A 15134-nucleotide genomic window follows, 5' to 3' on the forward strand; every position below is an offset into this window, starting at 1 on the left:
AACTACACAATATATAGCACACAGGGCAACTTCATTATAGGAATTTATTTTGTGAACATTTAGGAGGAATTGTTTGCAAGGCTACATCCTTGGATAAGGAGAGCAAAGTGCATGTGTTCCTCCAGATACAGACTGGTAAACTTGTACGGTTACAGCTAGGCTTCCTTTCCCTTAACACTGCACCTATTGCAATAAAGGCCAATGTTCCTTTGTCTATGTTAATTATCTGCTGCAACCATGATTCTTTGTATCACTAAACCCTGATCTTTATGCATATTATCATTTAAATCATACTCTGCATTTCTATCCTTCCTACCAAAGTGGATAACTTTCAATGCCCCTTCATTATACTCTCATCTGCCCTTGTTTTGGCCCACTCATTGAACATGTCTATTTTTGCAAGCTCTGCTATTCTCACAATTCATAATCTTTATGATCAGATGTGGTGAGTTTATCTGTCCATCTAAACACCTGTAAATGAATAACTAATGTTTTATTGTTTACAACTGGTTAGTGATCCAACTATTTAGAAACTAGGGATCAGTGAAGTTATGATGTAACCAATGTTTTAATGATGGTCTATCTTAAGCTAGAATTTACAAGCATGAAACGGGCTAATTGCATGAACAGATCCATGCTAATGTTTAGACTTCATGCAAGCATCCTCTCCATATCTGCAGATCTTAAATGTTTGGTAGGTGGTTTGTCGGTCTTTTCCATCTGGAGAATAGTTCAACTTTTTTTTACCAGACTGCAAGTTTGTTAGCTCATGTGCTATCTCTTTGATAGCTGGTTTTGTTTATTCTTCCCATTAAAATTTTCTTTTTGCATAGATTTGTTTAATATATCTCGCATTCTGTGTCTTAATATGTTTTGCTTATGTTCTGTTTGGTTCAGGAACAGGATTGCAAATACCTCCGGCAGCACAACAGGCTTTGCAGATGAGTGGCAACATTTCATTGGGTGCCATGGCAGCAGCAGCAGGTACGGTCAAACCTCATGGTGTTTTTATATAACAAATAGATTTGTATGACTGTTTATTCAGAGTTTGGCTATTGCTGGTATAACGATTTATTTTAAGGTAGTGGTGAGCTGCCTGTAAGGCAGGATTCCTTTTTATCCTGCATCTGTACAATGTGGACAGCTCAATTGTCATCAAGTGTAATCTGTTCGCTGACTGGATAGCAGGCAACAAAAAGCTTTTCACTGTACCTCAGTACACGTGACAATAATAAACCAAACTAAATAATAAACAAATCTAAACTTGATTGAGAATATTCCCATGCTTCTGAACTGGGGAGTACATTCCTAAGATAATTTGTATGACTTGGAAGGGAACTTGCAGGTGATGGTGATCTGCTAGGAGTTAGTTTACACATTTGAGATTTATTTTTGAAACATTCTTAAGTTGCCACAGTGGATCATATAGATAGTAAACCTTCAGCCAATCAAGCAAACTGCTTTGTCCCTCTGCCTACCATGTTCAGACTTGGAGTGCCATTCAACCAGACAAGTTTTAAGAGTATCCCATCGTGTTCCGTTGACTGATGGAGGGAAAGGGTGATTAGATACTAAAATACTAGCAGTGGTCATAGCATGACTTTCTTGTGGCACACAGATACCACATGCTGCTCAACAGCCCAACCCCTAATGTCCATGTCTACTTGCATGTGGACCTAGCTGGCTCCATTTTCTGGCGAAATTGCAGTTGGAACTAAAATTGTGCAATTATCAACAAATATTCATACTTCTGACATGATTGAAGGAAAGTTACTGATAAAGCTACTGGAGAGATTGGCTATTGCCCTGAGAAACTCTTACAATGATATCTTGGGGCTGAGGTGAATGGGCCTGGGTCCATCAGCAACTTCATACTTTTATGCTATCTTTGGCTCAAACATTGGAGAGATTTCCCCTTTGACTTCAATTTTGCTCCAATTCCGTGATGCCACATCTTTTGCCAATTGCTGCCTCTCAGTTCGCCTCTAGAACTGCTCTTTTTGTCCATGTTTAGACCAAGGATGCAATGATGTCTGGAGCAGAGTGGTCCTGGGGGAACCCAAGCTGAACATCAATGAACAGGTTCTTGGTAAGTAAGTGTTGCTCGATAACAGTGTCCATCAAATTGAGAGTGGACTGGAATAGTAATTGGCCAGAGTGGTTTTCTGCTTTTGATATGGTTTTCCACATTTGGCCAATTACTAATCTGTCTACTTTCAATTTTTAATGTTGGCCAGAATTCTCATGGATTGTTTGTCTATGCTTCTGAATTACTTGTTCAGTACTGTTTTATCTAAACTGAAATGATGATTCAATTTTAGAATTACTGATCCTTCTTAGTTGGTTGTTTTTTCCCCTTCGGCCAAGTTCGATGTATTTAAAAATAGTTTGTTTCTTCATTTTAATTTGCAAATGCTCATCGTTGCAACATTGTACTCTATATATTCAAAATTTGTGGATTGTATTCTCGACCTCTACCCATTATCAACTCTCCTCACAACCACAAAATTCTTGCTCCGTAGAGCGACTGTGTGATTGTTAATGTAATGGAGTTTTTAAACTGTTTTGAAGCTCCATGTAATTTCACACTGCTTTTGTTTTTTTTTGAATTGCTAATTAATACTTCAACTGCTGCTTGCTAGATATAATAGGGTGTGGCACTTTATTTCATCTGGACAATGTGTTGGTGACTTTGCTACTGAGCTGTTTCTTTTAACAGTGAGGTGGGGTTTTGACACAATGGTTTTAATAATTGCTTACTTGAATGGTCAAGTTAATATACATTAATTATTTGAGAGGATTTAATATTTGTCCCTTCTGCTTTGTTAGATTTGCAGACCAGAATTATGCAGCAGACTGAAGGTAAGAAGTTTTATTCTGGTGAATTTCTTTTTTTCATTTATTTTTAAAACAGAAGGATTACAGTTTGGGTGTACAAAGCAATGCTCAATTCCTTAGGATACCCCAAAGGAGTGCACTGATACTGAATTAAGTTTGTGGTATAATCACAATTATGTAAGTGTGTCTGAAATTTGCTGGGTTGTCTAAGCAAAAAGGCTTTTTTTAACCCCCAAGGAGCTGGGATTTTATTTTAATAATTTATTTCATGGCCTGTATGTCAATATAATCAGCATTGCTCCATTATTTGTGTTGAGCTGGAATCTAGATGTGAACACTAATTTAATACACTGTATTTTGATGCTGCTGCAAAGTCGTGAACATAAGGGTTGCGAAATATAGCATGGTTCCACTGTTTGCGTAACAATGTGATTACACACCAGAATTTAAATTAAGTTCTATGGCACTCGTTAACAAAACATGACAACAATGATTGTAGCACTGCCAATTGCACTTGTACCTTACAATTTAAGGTGACAACAATAGGAACAGTGTGAACTCATCTTTTGCATTTTCAAAGAGTTCTAATGATAGAGTAAATGTATCAATAATGTTCATAAGACTGGGTATGTCAAATCGTTATAAGAAATATGAGATTTTCTGTTGCATCTTGGATAGAAAATTAGGTTTCAGTGCAAATGTGTTTTTTTTTTAAATGATCATTACAATGTAAAGTGACACAAGTTACATGTTACGGAATGAATGTGCTAATATTATTATTATTATTTCAGCATTGAATCCTCCTATGGCTGTAAATGCCCCACCAATAGCGACACAGTGTTTCCAGTTGTCCAACATGTTTAACCCACAGTCGTAAGTTTTATTTTCTTTACTGATCTGCTTTCTTGAAATCCTTCCCAAAATACAAGTAGGTAGTATTCACATGCCTTCCACATTTCAAGGGAGTCTGTTCTGCACTGGTGTTTGGAATAAAGCTGCTCGGTACAGCCAATAGAAAATATTAATTGTGTACGTTTGTATTTGAGTAAAGGTAATTAGCCAATTTGGCATAGTTGAATGAGGATATGATTAAGCAAACCAACAATAGCTGATTAAGCTGAAATCCAGCTGCGAATGTCTTCGAAGAAACCAGTTTATGCTGTGATAATTATGAATTATGTAAACACCGCAGAAATGTTAAAAACATGAATCGCACAACTGTTAGTTGAAATTATGGCTCTCTTGAGCACATAATACTAGAAATTGTTACCTTGGAACAAGATGCCTTGCCTTGATGCAAGCCATTTTGCAACATTTCACGAGATTTCTGCGGACTGATATCAAACTTCACAGTTAAAGATTAACAGAGTCGCGGCAGAATTTGATAGGTATTGAAGTGTGAGGTCGATGGCACTGGAGTGACATTTGAAGTTGCAACAGATTGGAATCTGGAATAACAAACCTGATGGAGGAACATAGCACGTTGAGCAGCGTATGTGTATAGAGAGAAATGGTTGGTGTTTCAGGTTGAAACCCTGCATCAAGACTGAGTGGAGATTGAAGATGGCTTCAATAAAGGCAATAGGGGCGAAGTGAAGTGATGGGTGTGCATACGAGCCATGTAGGGAAGGGAGGGGAAATAGTTATGAGCCAGAGGCCGATTGATGATGGGTAAATTTTTACTTTACATGCTGATATAAAAATAGAGAAAGTAAAATACTTGAGTGGAAATGTACATTGTTTTGAGAGTCCTTACAGAGAAGTCGCAGTAATGACGTGTAATTAGGAAAGAGAAAGATAGCCATAAGAAATGGGAATAGACTTGGGCACAGTCAACAAGATCCTAGCATATCCGATCTACCTCGCACACCATTACCTTCAAATAGATGTCAATTGTCACTAAATATATGCAGTGATATGGAATTTTTTACACCAAAGAGATGTAATTCAAAAGCAATTCCTCCTATCTAATCAGTCGTTACTCTGGAAATTAACCAGATATTATTGAGACACTAGAAACTGCAGACGCTGGAATCTTGAACAAAAACACAGTGATGGAGGAAATTGTCGGGTCAAGCAGCATCTGTGAAAGGAAATGGACAGGTGACATTTCATGTCGGGGCCCTTCTTCAGACTGGAATAGGAGAGAGAATGCGGGAAAAGAGGTGGGTGGGCAAATGATAGGTGGGTACAGGTGAGGGGTTGTGATGGACAGATGAGTGGAGATGGTGACAAAGGTCAGTGGTGAAAATGAGACAAATGTATCATAAGGAAGGAAGAATATTTCTTTTTTTTTTCAACTCCATTTTTGCAAAAATAAATTCCCTGTGATTTTATTTACTGAACTAAGTGGGACCCGTTGGGTCCCAGTCACATGGGAGGCCTGCTCCCCCAAGGCAATATTCCACCACTCACCATAGCCCCTAACTGCGCAGGTGTGGCTTATTTCCCCTCATCCCCTTTGTGTGGTGGGGGGTAGAGGGGATTTGTGGGGGGAGGGGAGTGAGCTCGGGGAATATACGGGGGAAGAGCCATGGGGAAGAGGAGCCAGCGAGGGGGACCAGATGTGTAGTGGCTGGAATTAGCGGTGTGATGGGGACTCACAGCGGACGCTGGTCATTCTCCGTCGGGATCAGAGTCTCTGCTTTCCGTTTGGCAACATCTCCGACTCTGGGCTGGGCTGGATCTCCCACGCTGGGTCTCTGTGGGGCTGGGCTGCTTAGGAGAACGGTGAGTGAACTGGCGAAAAATCGTATCGCAATTGCAAACTGTTTTTGAGCAGATAGGAAGACCACCAAACAGGAAGATAACAAGATCAGTTTTAGTTATGTTTTGATGGAAATGTGTTGGTTATTTCCATTTTCCGTTACGTAGGCTTTGAGGCTGAAATTCTATTAAAATATGGATGGATTAATGCCTACAACTAGCAAGCTTTTTCCAAATGTTTTTTTTACTTGATAGCCGTTTATTTAAGTTTGGTGATAGAAGCCATTACAATGATAGATGGCACTCTTCCTAATGTTGGCATAAATAGTTTTAGTTGGTGATATTCAAGTATGATCAGCAGTAAGTACGGTTTTTTTCTAGAACGGGGATGGGGAGAATATTCCTCTTTTCCAGTTTTTCTCTCGCTCCTGCTTGTGATCACTACATTTCCATGGACAGCAGGTGTCCTTTCTTTAGCCAGGACTTTGCAGTTTTTAACGTGGTCATTATTTTAAAAATTCCATTACTTTTGCAGATACACCGCTTACATAATGGTGGATAATGACTGCCAACATCAGTTCATTTTCCTTCACCCTAACGTTAGTATTGTTGAACTTGATTTTGTGGTCAGTTACTAGATAAACCTTGTCATCCCAGTTCAACCCAATAAAGCATTAAAATATGTTTTTGGCTGAGAATTTCTTGAAATAACTGATCTTTTGGAATTCATTATTTAGTTGCCATAATAGTGGAATATTTGCAAGCCTTTTCTCACTTAAGTATAATTTCTTTATGAAGGGAAGATGATCCAGCCTGGGACCAAGAAATCCGAGATGATGTAATTGAAGAATGCAATAAACATGGAGGAGTAATTCACATATTTGTGGATAAAAATTCACCCCAGGTGAGCTGTCTTTCCTGGCAAGATTTTCTGTAAGAACATAATTTCTGCTGGCAGTGGCAATTAAGTAGGTGGGTTCAAAGCACCAGTGGTGCAGTGATAATTAGTAAACAGTCGCTATCTTAACTCGTGTTATGTTGCAAAGAACCAAATATGGAGATAAACTTCATTGTTGAAGAAAAAGTCATATTTCTGCCAATAAGCTTTTCAGTAAGCACAAGAATGAGCATATAGAGCTCCACTGTACATTGCATTGCTGAGAAAGAATACCTTTCTCTTTTCAGTCACATTCCAGGATTCTATATTTCATCCTGTAAATTGCTTGCTAATTAAAGAGCTCCTTTATAAGTTGTACCCACACCTTAGCCTTTTCTACAGATATTCCAAAGCATTTTTAATTCTTCACATACTGTACTGATTCTGACACCCTTTGTTCCAGAGCCATACCGTATTATGTGTTTTTCCGGACTAACAGCAGTTGCGGCCTTTGGTTGGGAGGGGTGGTGCAAGATAGTCGGCCGCAGAAGCTGGCTGTGGGAACAGATCTGCTGGCTCTGGCGTTCCAGAGCCCCAGCCGCAGGGGGCAATCACGACCATCAGATCGGCACAGAATGAGGTCAAAATCGTCTGCCTCGCCTGACCTAGGCGTCGTATTTAGGGGGGGAGGGGTTAATTTACTCTCACAATTGTTGGCATTGTTTTTCTTTTCTATTTTGGTTGAACATTTCCGTGCTGCGAGCATCTCTGGTATTCTCCGCTTGTGTTCAAAAGCTTTTTTGGTCTGTTGACCAGTTAATTTTGATAACTCAACTTTTGATGTAACCAGAAGAAGGGTAATCAATGCAGTGACTATTTATTTAAACTGTAAGCATTAAAGTAAATCTAGTATTTGGCAAGATAATCTAGTATGTGGAAATCTTTGTACATGGTACTTTGTGTAATAGAGCTGCTGCTTCATAACGCCAATGTAGGTTGCATCCTGATCACCAATTCTGTGTGCAGTCTGCATGATCTCCCCATGGCAATGTGGGTTCCCTCTGTGTTCCGATTTCCTCCCATATCCCAAATATGTGCTGGTAGTTAAATTGGCCATTGTAAATTGTAGGCGAATGGTCAAATCAGCAGTGAATAGGTAAAATGGAAATAATGCAGTTAGTGTAATTAGGTGCTTGATGACTGGTATGGAATAAGTCCGCCATAAGATTTATTTCTGTGCTGCCTGACTAACCTATAATAAATGCTGGTTATTGTGTGAATGCTTTGTCGGTTTATCAAAAGGTATGGTTTGTTTCCTCTTCAGGGAAATGTCTATGTGAAATGTCCCACTATTGCCGCTGCTGCTGCAGCTGTTGGCGCCTTACACGGAAGGTGGTTTGCTGGTAGGTATTTAAAGGGTGCTGAACATGCTCATTTGGGTATGTTTAGTCGAGCCTCTTTTGATCTTAACTAATCTACATGCACATGTTCAAATTCTACCCGAGTGATAAGAAATTTTAAATTGAATTATAAAGTTAGAAAGAATTGGTGATGAAATGAATGAATCATTGTCAAAATCCATCTAGCTTCAGGTGCGCCGAACTATCATTGTGCACTGCCCAGTGAAATTTCCTAATTGATGGCTCTTTTCAAGGGGTCATTAGGATGGGCAATAAATTCTAATCTTGTCATTGCGTACCACATTGGAAGGTGGAAAACCAACCTTATCAACAATCATTTATTTTGAGCCAATTATTTTGAAAACATTTAAAGACATTTTAAAAACATTTAAGGTGGCATTGATGGGGATGTTGGCTGTCTGAAAAATATTTGGAGTTTCAATACTCTGAAATAAAATTATTTTTGTGCTTTATTTTCTTCCTCATTGTGGGGTGCTGACATGCCAGGAATCTTTGGAAGCAACCTTATTTTATATCTTTGCTAACTTCAATTGTTTTCCTTTGAGCTCCAAGATTGAGTTGGGATAGCAAGCCATCTTTTGAAGATTGGGATGTTTTTGTTCAGATATTTTATCAATGTACAAAGTCATATATTTTTAACCAGATAGATTCCAGTTAGCATTGAGAATCTGGTACTAAAGCTGAACGCTGAGGTCCCAAGAGGAGCTCTCGTTTTTACCTAGCTGAGATTAGTTACATGAGAATGAGGATTTATTTCTGTGCCTCCTATTAATCGCTTCTTGTTGTGGCTGTGTTTGTAAGTTTAGAATGTATCTGTTTTCTTCTTTTGTAGGAAAAATGATCACCGCTGCCTATGTGCCACTTCCAACCTACCACAACCTCTTTCCAGACTCGATGACAACAGCCCAGCTGCTGACTCCGGCAAGACGATAGGAGCTGCAAGGGAACTGAAATTCCAAATAACTTGGAGGAATGTGGACAATTACATAGGGGTTGCCTGTACAAACGATGCAAGTGGAAAGTATCGGGGGGAAACTCTTTACAACTCCCAATGGACTTCAGACATGTTTCTTTTTCAATCTTGCCAAGCCCTAGTGGAAGAAATAAAATGGCAGAAGTAGATTTACACACAAGCGCCCTAAGGCTGTTTTATTTTGGTGCAGTGTACCACATTTTGACTATAAGTAACGTTGATAACCTGATCAGATAACCTGATTGAAAGATGGTGTGCATCTTTTTGGGGGGTTTTGAACTTATCCTTGTGGTTCCTGTGATTAAGACTAAGACTACTGCAGTCAGGTAGACTATAGAGATAGCACTGCACTCGTTACCCATTTTAAGTTACGTTTTGTTGATTTTGCTGCTCTTCTGGTCGAACTTCACAGATGAGCTTTTTTAAATATCAGTTTATAAATTTTGTGAAAATACTTATTGTATTAAAGTGAGTTATTGGAAAAGATAATCTTTGAATAGTAGGCTGCAGCTCTTGTGAATTAAAGATCACACAGTAAATCTCTCAGACCTCTGATCATTTACTGCATTCATTCTGCTACGTGGAGTTCCAGTTGATTCTGAAAGATTGGGGTTAGTGACCCTGATGAAACTAAGTGAAGGCAAGTTGCATGGTGTGTTGAAGCAAGTTTACATACGATTGAGGGTGGGGATGTGGAGTGAGAGAGAAAGGAGCCCAGGTAAGCTTCTTTATAATAACTGGAAAAGAGACTGGCTACACCAGATTATTTCCTTTAGTTACTGGTGATTTACGTTGCCAACCATTTTTGACTGAGGAATTGATCACTGAAGTTCAAATACGATGGAGCAATGCTGAATTTCTACAGAATTGGATTAGTAGCAATTGTGAATTTGGCTACTTCCCATTCCATGTTCAAATTAAGGAGTGGTGTTCTATATCGGTATAGATCTAGGGCTGTTTAAAGATCACTGTGCCTAGTTCTGGAAAGTGTTAATACTAGATTTGGCTAGCATTCTTATGACCAAAGTTTGGGATTTTCATTAAATAAAAGGCTTAACTGCAAAAGAAATGGAGTTCTAAATAATTTTTGTGTACAGTTGGTCTCTAGGCAACATTTTCAGATTAAAGATTATTGTATATACAGTTTGCCTTATTTGGTCTGTTTTCAATGCTAATCTTCACTTCCCACCCACCCTGACCTGATTTAACCATCTTTATGTAAATAATTAATAGTGATGTGCTATCCTTGTGCTTCCATAGGATCTAGGCCAGACAAACTTAATTTTACCATATTTAAAAAAATATATATCTGAGCATTTGGATGAATAAAAATAGGGGTAAGGGCAAAATATGAAGTCCACAATAGAGCTGAATGAGAACTGATATACTCCTTCATTGAGGAAGTAAGAAGGAAGCTGCTAACAACTACAGACCTGAGTAATGTCCCTCTGACTCCATTCTATTATAACCCAATGTTTAATTGATGGTAAGATCGCGAGGTTGTTGTCACTTCACAATGGTTGACTGCATGGACTGGTGTAAATTGAAGTTCGGAGGTTTTTTCAACTAATTGCATGTTCATTCTTTTTAATTGTTGTCAAATAAGATGAAAGCCAAATATAATCACTCTCAGCGCATCTTCTATTGGATATTAATTACAGGTAAGCAATGACTTTCTGTAATTTAATTTTATGCATTTAGAACCCTAGGCCAGTTTATAGTTGTTTCTCGCTGCCTTTGTTGTAGAAAGTGTTATGCAGGAAAAAAAAACATTGGAAAGGTTTATTAATAATGATTTTGTTATAAATGCATATTTTAAGAAATTAAGATGAAAAGGGTAACAGTAATTTTGTCTGGCCGTGCGTGGTGTTTCTTGCTGGGTTTTTTTTTGTTTTTTTTTAAGCTCTGTGAGCTCCAGAGTGTAAACATTACCTGTTTTTTTTTTTTTTTTTTTCCGCCCCCCTTCTGTAGTGTGATTCAAAAGCAGCCTGGTATTTCTATTCAAAAGTAAGGATTTTGTAATTGGTACAAATTTTGTATAAAAAATGCAAAATCATTCAATAAATAAAAGGAAAAAAAACACGGGGGAAATCCTGGATTTTGTTTATGAGGATATTGGTAGGTGTTTGCAAGTTCAACTCCTCTTGGGCATCGTAATCAGACCTTTAGGGATTGGACATTTGATATGATCCAGGCTTTCTGTAGTTGGTTTAGTTTAAAGATACAGCGCGGAAACAGGCAATATGGCCCACTGAGTCCACTCCGACTAATGATCCCCGCACACATTAACACTATTCTACACCTGTACAAAAAAGGCCCTTTTTGGATTGCCGACCTAAAAATCATAAGATTACATGTGCAATATTAGATTATTTTCCAATTTTAATGCTTCAATGTCATTTTACCTCAAAAGGCATAAAGTAACTACATTACCGCTTAAGCTAAATTTGCTTGACATTTATTTTCAAATGTGCAAAAGCTAAAACATGAGAGCCTCTGAATCCACATTTAAGATTGAAATTGAACTGTAATCTAGGAATTACAAGACTATCATTTGCAATCTCATCGCAATACAAAGATCAAAAGGTTGACTAATTAGTTTGAAGCTGAACTACGTGTCGAATAAACTGCTTTAGGAACCATGGAAAATTGATCTTCTTCTGCCAATTATGCTATATTTCGAATGTTTTCAAAATTCCCCAAATTAGCAGAATATATGTTGCTATGATGCATGTTTTAGGTTCTACTGATTTCCACCTCAAGATGAATGCAAGTGCACATATCATCCCTTAACAGGAGTGTTCTCGATCACACAAGTATTAGGAAGCAAATTGCAAGGTTGTGGTGGTAGTCATAAAGGGGTGGGGGAGGGACTCTGGAGAGGCAAACAGGGAATTCAAAATCCCGAGCCTGGTCAACCTGTGACAGCAATCAATTCTTCAGGAATGATAACCGAGATGGTCAGGTTGTCAGAGTTGATAGAATGCTATCAGGTTGTAAGATTATGTCTCTTGGAAGCAAAATAGAATTTTAAAACTGACATTTTTGGACCAAAAGCTAGTGGAGGTTAATGAGCAATGAGGTGAATTAGAGAAAAGGGCAATAGTGTTTTGAGGGCACAGAATCTACTGGGGTTAAATAAATACTTTTCCTATAATTATTAGAAATATTCACGTCGTCAACACCTAGAGAGAAAGTTTAAATTATTGTTTTTTTCATCAGTCCTGGCCTTGTCTGACTTCAATTAGTATGGCTGCAGAGTGCATAACATAAACAAATGTTTGTATAGACCCATTAGACTTCCAGAAGCATTCCTGCTAGTTCTCTATATGGATTTTGATGCATTTTGGATACGTTTAGTTTCGAGATACAGCGTGGAAACGGGCCATTCATACCACCGAGTCTACATCTTACCGGCGACCACTCATTCACGAGTTCTATCTGACACAGTAGGGACAATTTACAGAAGCCAATTAACTTAAACTGCACGCCTTTGGAATGTTGAAGGAAACCAACGCACCTGGAGAAAACATGCAGTCACTGGGAGAATGTGCAAAATCTATACAGAAATGCTGGCTGCAATCTATTGCAGGAATTTGCCCCAATGTATTCCTGTTAGAAGAGACGTGCTACTCATTCAGAATGTGCCCACAATTTATTCTTCACCATTAAAAGCTTATGTTGCATTGAGAATGAATAAACCATTTGTAAATTTGTCTAATCGAATCCACATCACAAGATTAGAAGTTGTTCAGCCAAAGCTGAATGCTCTTCTCGGCATCTGCAGAGAATGGCTTCTTGTGCATAGTGGTGGAAACAGCCGCGACGTGAACGCTCTTTCCTTGACCCCCATTTGTAAATTGAATATCTTTACAGTGAAGGATGACTGACAGCATCCATTCTTTAGATGAATCTTCTCTCCCTCACCCCCCCACCTCAGCCCTCACCAATTAGAACCAATAACTGGTTGATCTTCATTTGTCACCCTCACAACTCTTCGATCTTGGGCAGAGTAGCTGCCAAACCAAGTTCTAATGCATCCCGATAGCATGCTTTGTAAGGTCGATCTAGAAATTATTAAGTGTGGTTGGAAACGTGACAAATGATCTTTGCCTTATGAGGAAGAAGTGTTGGTGTGATATGTAGGCCGCAGCATCAATGAGATTGGACCAGACAGAACAGGTCATTCGTGTTATTTACACTCAAGAACTTGAAGCTCTCGGCAATTTGCACTTCAGCATTAATGTTGACTGGGATGTATGTGTACAACACCCTGTTTCCTGAAGTGGATGACTACCTCTTTCGTCTTGATAACATTGGGGGAGATTGTTAATACAGTACCCTGCATAATGTTTGGGACAAAGACCCATCATTTATTTATTTGCCTCTACACCACTATTTGAGATTTGTAATTTAAAAAAAATCACACGTGGTTAAAGTGCACATTGTCAGATTTTAATAAAGGCCATTTTTATACATTTTGGTTTGACCATGTAGAAATTAGAGCAGTGTTTATACATAGTCTCCCCCCCCCCCCCCCCCCCCCCGCCCCATTTCAGGGCACCATAATGTTTGGGACGCAGCAATGTCATGCAGGATGAAAGTAGTCATGTTCAACATTTTGTTGCATATCCTTTGCATGCAGTGACTGCTTGAAGTCTGCGATTCATGGACAACACCTGTTGCCGCGTGTCTTCTCTGGTGATGCTCTGCCAGGCCTGTATTTGCAGCCATCTTTAGCTTATGCTTATTTTGGGGGATAGTCCCCTTCAATTTACTCTTCAGCATATAAAAGGCATGCTCAATTGGATTCAGATCGGGTGATGGACTTGGCCATTCTAGAATTTACCATTTTTTAGCTTTGAAATACTCCTTTGTTGCTTGAGCAGTACGTTTGGGATCATTATCTTGCTGTCGAACGAACTGCCGGCCAATGAGTTTTCAGGCATTTGTTTGAACTTGAGTGGATTGGATGTGTCTATACACTTCAGAATTCATTATGCTACTACCATCAGTTGTATCATTAATGAAGATAAGTGAGCCCGTACCTTCAGCAGCCATACATGCCCAGGCCATAACACCCCCACCACTGTGTTTCACAGATGTTGTGGTATGCTTTGGATCTTGGGCAGTTTCTTCTCTCCTCCATACTTTGCTCTAGCCATCACTCTGACATGTTAATCTTTGTCACATCTGCCACAAGACTTTTTTTCCAGAATTGTGGTTGCTCTCTGAAGTACTTCTTGGCAAGCTGTAAGCTGGCCATCCTATTTTTGCGACTAACCAGTGGTTTGTACTTGCTGTGTAGCCTCTATTTCTGCGGATAGTGGCCATTGACAAATCCACATGTGACAATAAACGGACTTTGCAACCCACATAGCATAGAAACGGACCATTTGGCCCACCACAACTCTGCCTATCTGTACTAATCCCTCTATACCTTGATCATTCAAAGTATTGTTCATGTTCAGATGTCCTCCATTATGCAGAATACCTCTGATCTATTGTGGCTGTGGTATTTGTGTGGCTAGTGCTGTAGAATTTTTAAATAACTGACCACCTCCTCACCCCTATTATTGATGGTAGGAGACTTGGCAATGGTAATCCCATTGAATGTCAAGGGTAGGTGTTTGATGCACCCTGTTGGAAATGGTCAATCCTTGGCACAAATGTGCTTGCCACTTATTGGAGCTGAATATTGTCTAGGTCCTCAAGGTAGACAAAAGTGCTGGAGAAACTCAGCGGGTGCAACAGCATCTACGGAGCAAAGGAAATAGGCAACGTTTCGGGCCGAAACCCTTCTTCAGATTGTCTAGGTCTTGCTGCATTCAGGCATGGTGCTTTATTTGCTAATGCGCGGCAAATATTATTGAATATTGTGCAATCATTAGCAATCAAAATCATTGAGCAGCTGTAGATAGTTGTGCCTGAGACACTGCCCTTTGGAAATCCTGCAGTAAAGTTCTGGGGCTTGGAAGATTGATCTCCATAACCACCTTTCATTTGTGCAAGGGAGGTCCCCACTTCTGGAGTGATTCCCTTTAATGCCCTCTGACTTCAGTTTTATCAAAGTGCCCCGATGTCACACTTTGTAAAGTATATCAAGGGCAGCCACTCTCGCCTCTGGAATTGTTCGCCTTGGTCTATAGACCGAGGCTGTGATTAAGTCTCAAGTAAATGGTCCTGCTAAAACATTTGGCATTGGAGAGCAAACCAGTGCATGGGAACTACTTGACCCCCCCCCCCCACCCCAGGCGCCTGCAAAAGCAGAGCACCCGCCATCGACGGGGACACACACAAAACGCTGCAGCAAGTCAGC

At 39.4% G+C, this 15134-nt stretch overlaps 1 protein-coding gene across 4 annotated transcripts in view; it reads left to right on the forward strand.

The window, feature by feature from the left end:
- rbm39a (RNA binding motif protein 39a) overlaps positions 1-10897 on the forward strand; it is a 39172-nt gene extending 28275 nt beyond the window's left edge. For 3 of the 4 annotated variants that reach the window (XM_055652269.1, XM_055652268.1, XM_055652271.1), the window contains 7 exons: positions 898-984; positions 2015-2089; positions 2830-2862; positions 3630-3711; positions 6343-6448; positions 7746-7824; positions 8675-10897. In XM_055652269.1, coding sequence (XP_055508244.1) covers positions 898-984; positions 2015-2089; positions 2830-2862; positions 3630-3711; positions 6343-6448; positions 7746-7824; positions 8675-8775 — 563 coding nt within the window. In that variant the 3' untranslated portion in view covers positions 8776-10897. The remainder of the gene's footprint in view (positions 1-897; positions 985-2014; positions 2090-2829; positions 2863-3629; positions 3712-6342; positions 6449-7745; positions 7825-8674) is intronic. The other variant, XM_055652270.1, reaches the window with a different exon arrangement.
- Positions 10898-15134: the final 4237 nt, after the last annotated feature.

This window comes from Leucoraja erinacea, chromosome 21 (assembly GCF_028641065.1).
Source record: "Leucoraja erinacea ecotype New England chromosome 21, Leri_hhj_1, whole genome shotgun sequence".
Taxonomy (NCBI): domain Eukaryota; kingdom Metazoa; phylum Chordata; class Chondrichthyes; order Rajiformes; family Rajidae; genus Leucoraja; species Leucoraja erinaceus.